Source organism: Coregonus lavaretus (genome assembly GCF_964263955.1).
Source record: "Coregonus lavaretus genome assembly, contig: HAP1_SCAFFOLD_890, whole genome shotgun sequence".
Classification (NCBI taxonomy): Eukaryota; Metazoa; Chordata; class Actinopteri; order Salmoniformes; family Salmonidae; genus Coregonus; species Coregonus lavaretus.
In genome coordinates, this window is record NW_028159813.1 from 39,515 (window position 1) to 50,000 (window position 10,486).

The 10,486-nt window shown below is 40.5% G+C and overlaps 2 protein-coding genes and 1 long non-coding RNA gene across 3 annotated transcripts in view; 2 read left to right on the top strand and 1 right to left on the bottom strand.

Annotated features, from left to right (window-relative positions):
• Nucleotides 1–292: 292 nt before the first annotated feature.
• Nucleotides 293–1,654, bottom strand: LOC311122414. The gene is made up of 2 exons (XR_014612433.1): nt 1,573–1,654; nt 293–439 (listed from the first exon to the last, which is right to left on the bottom strand). It is a non-coding gene; the product is annotated as an uncharacterized lncRNA (long non-coding RNA).
• Nucleotides 1,655–2,353: 699 nt separating this feature from the next.
• Nucleotides 2,354–10,486, top strand: part of LOC311122412 (NLR family CARD domain-containing protein 3-like) — a 62,593-nt gene continuing 54,460 nt past the window's right edge. The window contains exons 1-2 of the mRNA XM_084196771.1: nt 2,354–2,499; nt 5,099–5,215. Of these exons, the coding sequence (XP_084052897.1) occupies nt 2,372–2,499; nt 5,099–5,215 (245 nt within the window). The 5' untranslated portion in view covers nt 2,354–2,371. The remainder of the gene's footprint in view (nt 2,500–5,098; nt 5,216–10,486) is intronic.
• Nucleotides 5,637–7,995, top strand: LOC311122410 (NLR family CARD domain-containing protein 3-like; the record flags this gene model as incomplete). Its single annotated transcript, XM_084196770.1, has 2 exons — nt 5,637–5,962; nt 6,380–7,995. Coding segments are annotated over exons 1-2 (1,896 nt in total), but the record flags the coding sequence as incomplete, so codon positions are not given.

Genomic DNA, 10,486 nt, shown 5'->3' on the forward strand with positions numbered 1-10,486 from the left:
AAGACGTCACAGATCTGTTCATGGCAAAACAGTTCAATTAATGATATTAATTGATTATTAAAGAATATAACTTATAAATCATGAGTCTCATCTTGAGGAGTCACCTGTGACAGTATTCATAAAGAGTAGGAGTAATGATCTGGGATCAGTTTAGCCTTTTAGATCATAATGAAACAGATTAGATGGACAGGGGGGACCTGATCCTAGATCAGCACTCCTACTCTGAGACACTGCCTTTATGAATAAGGGCCCAGGAGTCACCAGGACCAAGAAACCGAACACATAGTCGTGGTCTAGTTACAGCAGGTGTTTACTGCCATCTAGTGGAAGATACCAATAAAACACTTTATTATCAGGAAGGGGAGACGGTTGAGCTGAAACAGAAAGTACATGTGTTCTTTTGTACAGGATCCATGTTGAGACCACAGAGCAGAAAACACTATATGGAGAGAACAAAAAAATAAAGTGAGTATTTCTAAGTATTTCTGAACAGTAATCTATTCTAAAGGACAGAGTATGTGAATGAATACCTGTAATGAGATAGTACTAGTTAGTAGAACTGCTACTTGAGCTTAGTTGCTGACAGACAGCAGTTTTCAAAGTGTTATCACATGTTATCAGTCAAACGTCTGGTAAAGATGGTGGAGGAGCTTTTAAATGATAGGGTTTTATGTTTATCTCAGGGTTTCTCAATCCTTTTGTTCTTGCCCAGCATTCACACACCTGATTCAACTAATCATCAGATAATTAAAGACAGTTTAATATTTGAGGCATACAAATGAACATTCTCAAATTAAAACCTTTTGGATTTTTGTAGGCCTGTTTACAATTATTAAAGGTCTACAGTAAATCACATTTTGGAGGAAAAAAACACAGCTAAAACTGGTTTAGAGTAAATTATATGTTTATCAAAAATAATGTTAAGAGAGATGTCTTGAAGAAGGACTATAAGAAAAAAAAACTGAAGCAAGGTCGGTACAATGTCATGAGTTACTGCTGTGGCATGCAACTAACTGTTAGCGCCACCCTCTGGTTACTGTTATAAGTGTGCGAATTGGACCATTTTCTGTCCTGCTAAGCATTCAAAATGTAATGAGTACTTTTGGGTGTCAGGGAAAATGTATGGAGTAAAAAGCACATTATTTTCTTTAGGAATTCTTTAGTGAAGTAATAGTTGTTAAAAATATAAATAGTAAAGTGAAGTACAAATACCGCCAAAAAACTACTTAAGAAGTACTTTAATGTATTTTTACTTAAGTACTTTACACCACTGCATTAGAAGAAGGATAAATGTGTTGATTTTGAAAGTAAGACGGGCAGATTCTGCTAGGTAGGCTACGAACTATTATAAAGTTAGGTCGTCATCACAGTAGGTTTGAGCTACAGTATGATGACTTACCAACCTGATGGTCTCCGTTGGAAATGTTGTGGAAAATGTTGTACACTCAGTGTATTAAAATATGTAACATAAACAGCAAATTATATGCTCAGATACACAAAATACATCTGGTTTCAGATCTAGAAGATTCTCCTCTTCAATAGTAATATCATCAATTCTGACCAGTAACTTACCTGGGGTCAAAGGTCCCTGATTTATCACTAAAATGTATAGGATGATCCATAGAGAAGTCACTCTTCATGGACAGATGACTGGGTACTGGAAAGACTGATCTCAGAGATTCTGGAAAACAAAATAAATGACCATGAAACTACATTTTAAACTATATCAAAATTATATTTCAATAGATAAAATACATTACATAAATCAACAAACATGCAGCTCTAGCAGGGCAGGAATTTGACGAACTGACTTGTTGGAAAGGTGGCATCCTATGACGGTGCCACGTTGAAAGTCACATATGTATCGTTTTTCAAAACATAGTGAACCTGGAGGCAAAAAGCGAACCCCACATTCTAACTAATTGTTGTTTATTAGCACTCAAATCTATCAATGGCATTTTCGGCACAATTTGGTGAAAGCCCCAAAGCGTTCAGAAAGCCTCTGATTCCCATCACTAGTCGACACCCCCATGAGTGTCTTTCAGAACCCCTCCTAAAACCACCTGTTTCGTTTTGGTTGTTGTTAGTGACTCTTTGTTAGTTCCTTCTTCTGTTTGAGAGACAATTTTTTATTTCTTGTTGAGGAATGTAACAATGTTCATGTGATTAAATTAAATCACCTGACTGTTTGGATGTGTCTGTTAGTAAATGTTTTATTTCTAAGAGATCATGAGTAAAAGAGAACAATTGACATTCTAGAATGAGTTGTCACTGTGTTCACCACAACCAACATGCTGCATCTCTGTTTAGGGGTCAGTGCTCTAAAATGAGTCTCTCTGGGGAGAGAGAGGAGGGGGTTCCTGCCTCTAAAATGAGTCTCTCTGGGGAGAGAGAGGAGGGGGACCCTGCCTCTAAAAGGAGTCTCTCTGGGGAGAGAGAGGAGGGGGGCCCTGCCTCTAAAATGCGTCTCTCTGGGGAACATGACACCAAAGCTAAGAGGTGAGATGACAATTTTATGAATAATTTATTACGTTTATTTCTAAAATAAATAGCCATCTTAAGATGAATGCACTTACTGTAAATCGCTCTGGATAAATATACCAACACACTCTTCACACCCGTTTAACAACTCTAAATAGCTTTGGCATCGTAGGCATCAAGTCCCTTGCCAATAATGTTGCCTACTACGTTGCATACAATGTTCATTTTCATCGAACACATATTTCGCCCTAGATGCCTTCAATTGCCCAATTTATAGCCATGGCCAATTTAGGATTATTTTTTAATAACGTGATGTTCCGCTCCAAAGGGATAACTTGAAATAACATGATGTAGGTAATTAAATAATCAAAAGAAAACGTGTTTATTATACACTTAGAAAATAAGGTTCCTTATAGAACCAAAAAGGCTTCTATCACTTCCTTAATATATGGAACCACTAAAAGTTATATACATTTTTGGGTTCAGTGAAGAACAACCTCTAGAGTTCTGATCAACAAAAGTAGAATGTTTTGAGGATGTGAACCCAGCAGCCTTCCAGTGGTCAGATCAAGCCCGCCCGTTTTTTCCAGCGCCCGGCCCGGGATTCAAACCAGCCACCTTTCTGCCATAGGTCCAACTCCTGCCACTGCTCCAACTCCTTAGCCGCTGGGTGAAAACCTGAGTTTATCTTCAGAAATAAGCATGAGTTAATCTATGCAGACATACATGGTATCACTTATACAGAATTATTATACATAAATCATTGCCAAAAGCACAAGACATATCTATATTATTTATGGATTGATCATATAGAAATATATGATCTACTCCAAAGTAATTACATGTGGCGCAGGAACCACTGACTCACTGCATTATTCTATAGTATTATCAAGACACCTGCTGTTAACTCTTAACTGGTTAGGACAGCTCATGAGGTGTCCTAAATATCTGCCGACTAGGTGGGACTAGAGGCTTCATGCATAGCTTCAATTTATACCCATAAGTGTAGAAGTCTTTATTCTCAGCACTTATACAACCAATTTTCTACTCTGAAACTTTGTGGATATGGGCCCAGATCTCAAAATATTGTTAGAAAAAAAACGTAGAATGTTTGTTTTACATAATTAAAAAAATGCAAGCCACTGTAAAGACTGGGTTTAGTTTATTGTGTGGCTCTGCTCATGTCTGCGTTCTGGAACTGCCCGCGTCCCCGTACAGAACTGCCCGCGTCCACGTACGGTTTGGCGCCAAGCATATTGTCCAGTTACGCGCAGAGTGGGCTGAGGTGATCTTGGGGAACAACGACCGAGTTCGTTACAGTGTTGAGACACCGACGTTTATTGTTCAATTTGCTTTTTGGTTTACGGTCAGGGACAGTATGAGTGTAGCCAGATCCTTTTCACTCGCTATTCTTGTTTCATTTTGTGGTTAACCAGATTTGTCATCATCCTCGAGACAAGGGACAGACGAATGACCTGCTAGTTAGCCAAGCTAGTCGGTACAGCTAGCTAAGCTAGCTACTCTACCAGCAGCATCCTAGTTACCCTAGCTACCACTAAATCATTACCGGCTTCCTGCATTTTTGTGGACCGATGGAGCTCCCTGGTTGTTTTTTCCACCTGTTAAATACCGTGGAGGGCTTCTCCCTCTCTTGTTGACGGATGCTGGCCTACGCTCCCTCTGTCCGGTTCTCCTCTCTTCACTAGATGGACGGTAACTTTAATGTTTAACCCCTCTGTGTCCAAGGACTGAACTTTTGAATATTATTTTCGGGGTGCCTCAATTTTTAACAACGTTTTTTTTCTGATAAAAGTAGTTAATTGCATCTGCCATGGAGCCTTGTTTCATAATATTACCTTATGTCCCTGGTTATGAAGTAATCGCGAAAAAACAGGCCTTATGTTTGGTCATTTTTCACCCTACCAGCTCCTATTAGTTCTATTGAGCTCCGTGGCACCGACTCGCCTTCAGAACGTTCTATTCCCAGCCCATTGTTCTGCGTCACAAAGCCAGCTTCACTATTGTTATCAATGAGACCTGCCTGCGTTAACCCTGTAGGTTTACCTCAGGTAACTTATTATTAACAAGGTTACGGCTACTTGGTGAGCGTGCACCCTGTTCACCAGAGTACATGTTGTGGTCACCTATAGTGAGGGAGACAGAGTTTAAGAGGCGATGGCTGGTGGATAGCCATCAAACATTAAACATTTTCTGGTCATGGTTAACCATATTTGTTTTAAGAAAAAAGTGTACAATCTAAATAAAACGCATGTCCCTGTCCTCTTTTTCAAGATGTGGGCGATTTAAACAGCCAGAATACATTTTTTAATTAAGAAAGAACCTTTTCTTTGAGGACTTGTTGTTTCTAAAAGGCTGCTGTGTAATTTGATAATTTGATATGCATCGAAGTCTTCGTTCGTAGGCATCAAATTGAGCGAATGCTGCGCAGGTTCACTGAGTTACAAACCAAATGGGTATAATGGGGTGATTGTTGTTGCCTCCCCTGTACATTTCTGAAAATGTATATATAGCGTTTTAGAATGAAACTCTTGTTATGTTTCCCCATCTGAGCTCAGAGTAGATGAGAGACGTAATGTTTGTCTCTGTTGTGTTGAAGCCCAATCAAGCAGGAGAGACCAGCCTCCCCTGTACCCAGCTGTGTGTCCATGAAGAGTGACAAGTCTATGAATCAACCTATAATGTTTAGAAAGGGAGACTTTTCTACTGAACAAAGGTAAGAAGAACTCATGGTCATGGTCAGTGAGTTAAACAACACTGTCTCTAGTCATTTCTCCTCTCCCTTTTTACCATTTATTTTTGTTGTTTTCATAATCCATAGGCTAAACCTTTTTTCCATTTTCATAGTCCTTAAACAATATTAAACAAACACAACATTCCCTCCCTGTGTGTGTGTGGGTGTGCGCATGCGTGTGTGTGTGTGTGTGTGTGTGTGTGTGTGTGTGTGTGTGTGTGTGTGTGTGTGTGTGTGTGTGTGTTCTCCCTGGATGAGGTGATGTAATCTCATGTTTTTTCTGCAGAAACCAACAGGAGAGATCAGAGTCAGAGATTGTCAGTGGTCAGTCTTTCCAGAGTCATCAAACAGACCTGGCCTCCATATTCAGTGTATGTGGTCCTGTTATGTACATTTGTTTTTGTTTACCTCAAGTAAAGTTGATCTGTCAATCATTCATTAATGTGTTAATGAGAAAGCATTTAGTCTCTTGCTTAACTTATTTACTTGATTTATTTCAGTTGCTTGAAGAGAATATCATGACATTTGTGAAGAAGGAGCTGAAGAGGTTCAAGAGGATTCTAAGTCCAGAACTCCCAGAAGGCTTTGAGAGTCAGAAGCAGGATAAGGAAGTGGTGGATGCTGAAGATGAGAAGCAGGAGAGCAGTGCCAGAGAGGGGGCTCTGAAGATCACACTGCACGTCCTGAGGAAAATGAACCAGAAGGAGCTTGCTGACACACTGGAGAAAAGTAAGAGCTGTCTGCCTCATGTTGAATGCTGTTTAAGAACATTTAAAAGCTGTAGCTAAAGTACAGCTAAAGTAGCTGTGTAACTCAATGATATTGTAGCAGCCTTAACACAACACCTAGTGACCTCATCAAGTAGCAGCAGGGATGTGTTGTGTTGATTAATTGAGAGAGAGAGAGAGAGAGAGAGAGAGAGAGAGAGAGAGAGAGAGAGAGAGAGAGAGAGAGAGAGAGAGAGAGAGAGAGAGAGAAAATACCAATAATAATATAATCAGTCACACCAGTCTGTAATGCATTATGAAAACATTTATAAAGTCAGTTAAGAGAATAAAGGATTATAATTTAAAATTTTATAACAGTCCTAGAATACTGTAGGCATTAAAACAGACGTAATATTAATATCCTCTGTGTTATTTATAGATTCAGATGAGCTTGCTGTGATTTGCCAAAGTGAACTCAAATCTAATCTAAAGAAGAAGTTTCAATGTGTATTTGAGGGGATCGCTAAACAAGGAAACCCAACACTTCTCAATAAGATCTACACAGAGCTCTACATCACAGAGGGTGGAACAGGAGGGGTCAATAATGAACATGAGCTGAGACAGATTGAGACAACAACCAGGAAACAAGCAAGACCAGAGACTGCAATCAAATGTAACGACATCTTCAAACCCTTAACTGGACAAGACAAACTTATCAGAACTGTGCTGACAAAGGGAGTCGCTGGCATTGGAAAAACAGTCTCTGTGCAGAAGTTCATTCTGGACTGGGCTGAAGGAAAAGCAAATCAGGATGTCCAATTTGTATTTTCATTCCCTTTTCGGGAGCTGAATTTGATGAAAAAGGAAAAACACACGTTGATTGAACTTCTCAATCACTTCTCAATGGAAACCAAAGAATCAAGAATCTCCAACTACGACAAGTACAAAGTTCTGTTCATCTTTGATGGTCTGGATGAGTGCCGACTGCCCTTAGACTTCCAGAAGAACAAGATTTGTTTTGACGTCACAGAGTCAACCTCAGTGGATGTTCTGCTGACAAATCTCATCAAGGGAAATCTGCTTCCCTCTGCTCTCCTCTGGATAACTACCCGACCTGCAGCAGCCAATCAGATCCCTTCAGGGTGTGTTGACCAGGTGGCAGAGGTACGAGGGTTCAATGACCCACAGAAGGAGGAGTACTTCAGGAAGAGATTCAGTGATGAGGACCTGGCCAGCAGAATCATCTCACACATAAAGACATCAAGGAGCCTCCACATCATGTGCCACATTCCAGTCTTCTGTTGGATTTCTGCAATAGTCCTTGAACACATGCTGAAACATAAGAGAGAAGAGATGCCCAAGACTCTGACTGAGATGTACTCACACCTTGTGGTGTTTCATACCAAACAGAAGAATAAAAAGTATCTTGAGAAAGAAGAGACAGGTCCACACTGGAATAAAGAGAGCATTCTGTCACTGGGAAAACTGGCTTTTCAACAGCTTGTTGAGGGCAATCTGATTTTCTATAAAAAAGACCTGAAAAGGGCTGGCATTGATGTCAATGAAGCATCAGTGTACTCAGGATTGTGCACACAGCTCTTTAAAGAGGAATGTGTGCTGTACCAGGACAAGGTGTACTGCTTCGTGCATCTGAGCATTCAGGAGTTTCTGGCTGCTGTATATGTGTTCCTCTCATTCATCAACAACAATGAGAATCTAATGGCCAAACCTCAATCAAAGTCAAGCAACTTTTCTTCGCTGTTCAGAGACTACAAGCCTGAAGTTACTTTCTACAAGAGTGCTGTGGATAAAGCCTTACAAAGTGAGACAGGAAACCTGGACCTTTTCCTCCGCTTCCTTCTGGGCCTCTCACTGGAGTCCAATCAGAAGCACTTACGAGGTCTACTGACAAAGACAAGAAGCAGCTCACAGAGCCATGAAGAAACAGTCAAGTACATCAAGAAGAAGATCAGGGAGAATCCCTCTCCAGAGAGGTGCATCAATCTGTTCCACTGTCTGAATGAACGGAATGACCATTCTCTAGTGGAGGAGATCCAAAGCTACCTGAGATCAGGAAGTCTCTCAGAAGAAGAACTGTCACCTGCACAGTGGTCAGCTCTGGTCTTTGTGTTGCTGACTTCAGAAAAGGAGCTGGATGTGTTTGACCTGAAGAAATACTCCAGATCAGAGGAAGGTCTTCTGAGGCTGCTGCCAGTGGTCAAAGCCTCCAGAGCTGCTCTGTGAGTACATAAAATGACATTTAAGTACTAATCATCAGGAAGAAATATTCAGTTTAGAGAAAAATATATATTATAATATGTATATAATATATTATATTATATTGAAAAACCTACTGAATCAGTGCATTGGTGTTCACATTTGTATAACAATATGACCATACCATTCTAGGAGACGGAAGATTAATCTATATGTTGTTTAAGAGAATAAACCAAATGCATCTGCCATTGTCCTTCTACACTACTGGTGTTAAATTAACAGTGTGTTTGTGAAATCATGATGATCTCTCTGTCAGGCTGTCAGGCTGTGGAGTCACAGAGGAAGGCTGTGCTTCTCTGGTCTCAGCTCTGAAGTCAAACCCCTCACACCTGAGAGAGCTGGATCTGAGTAACAATGACCTGAAGGATTCAGGAGTGAAGCTGCTCTCTGCTGGACTTTTGAATCCCCACTGTAAACTGGAGACTCTGAGGTCAGTATTCCTGTAGTTGGTCAACAAGTGATAACTGTTCACCAGATCCACATGTGTTTACCAGGCACACATATTCCACACCATATGTGTTTGGACAGTGAAGCTTACAGTTTTAAATTTGGTGCTATGCTCCAGCATTTTGGATTTCAGATTGAATGTTTCATTATATAATGTCACCTTTTATTTGATGTTAATAATTGTTAACGGTGAGAGGTTAGCATGTTTTGTTGTAGCCTCTGTAACTTTCTCACTCATTATTATTCATGATTCATTCATGATCTTTCTCATTCATGGCATCATTAGGATTCATTCAGTAGTGTTTAGAAACATGTTATATACTCACAGAAAGAAAATTACTCAACACCAAAGAATAGCAGTGTGGTTTTAATATGATTTGACTCTTTGCAGGCTGTCAGGCTGTCTATTCACAGAGGAAGGATGTGCTTCTCTGGTCTCAGCTCTGAAGTCAAACCCCTCACACCTGAGGGAGCTGGCTCTGAGTAACAATGACCTGAAGGATTCAGGAGTGAAGCTGCTCTCTGCTGGACTGGGGAATCCCCACTGTAAACTGGAGACTCTGAGGTCAGTATTCCTGTATCACTCAATGAACACACACTCATTGGACAAACACACACACTGGACATGGGGCACACACACACACACACACACAAGGATTCATTTAGTAGTGTTCAGAAACATGTTATCTACTGTTAATAATGATACATTAATTCATGTATATACAGTACCAGTCAAAAGTTTGGACACACCTACTCATTCAAGGGTTTGTCTTTATTTTTTCCATTGTAGAATAATAGTGAAGACATCAAAACTATGGAATAACAAATATGGAATAATGTAGTAACCAAAAAAGTGTTAAACAAATGAAAAGATATTTTATATTTGAAATTCTTCAAATAGCCACCCTTTGCCTTGATGACAGCTTTGCACACTCTTGGCATTCTCTCAACCAGCTTCACCTGGAATGCTTTTCCAACAGTCTTGAAGGAGTTCACACATATGCTGAGCACTTGTTGGCTGCTTTTCCTTCACTCTGCCGTCCGACTCATCCCAAATCATCTCAATTCGGTTGAGATCGGGTGATTATGGAGGCCAGGTCATCTGATGCAGCACTCAATCCCTCTCCTTACACAGTCTGGAAGTGTGTTGGGTCATTGTCCTGTTGAAAAACAAATGATAGTCCCACTAAGCCCAAACTAGATGGGATGGCGTATCGCTGCAGAATGCTGTGGTAGCCATGCTGGTTAAGTGTGCCTTGAATTCTAAATAAATCACAGACAGTGTCACCAGCAAAGCACCCCCACACCATAACACCTCCTCCTCCATGCTTTACGGTGGGAACTACACATGCCGAGATCATCCGTTCACCCACACCGCTTCTCACAAAGACACAGCGGTTGGAACCAAAAATCTCAAATTTGGACACCAGGCCAAAGGACAAGTGTCCACCAGTGTAATGTCCATTGCTCGTGATTCTTGGCCCAAGCAGGTCTCTTCTTATTATTGGTGTCCTTTAGTAGTGGTTTCTTTGCAGCAATTCGACCATGAAGGCCTGATTCACACAGTCTCCTCTGAACAGTTGATGTAGAGATGTGTCTGTGACTTGAACTCTGTGAAGAATGTATTTGGGCTGCAATTTCTGAGGCTGGTAACTCTGATTAACTTATCCTCTGCAGCAGAGGTAACTTTGGGTCTTCCATTCCTGTGGCGGTCCTCATGAGAGCCAGTTTCATCATAGTGCTTGATATTTTTTGCAACTGCACTTGAAGAAACTTTAAAAGTTCTTGAAATGTTCCTTATTGAATGACCGTCATGTCTTAA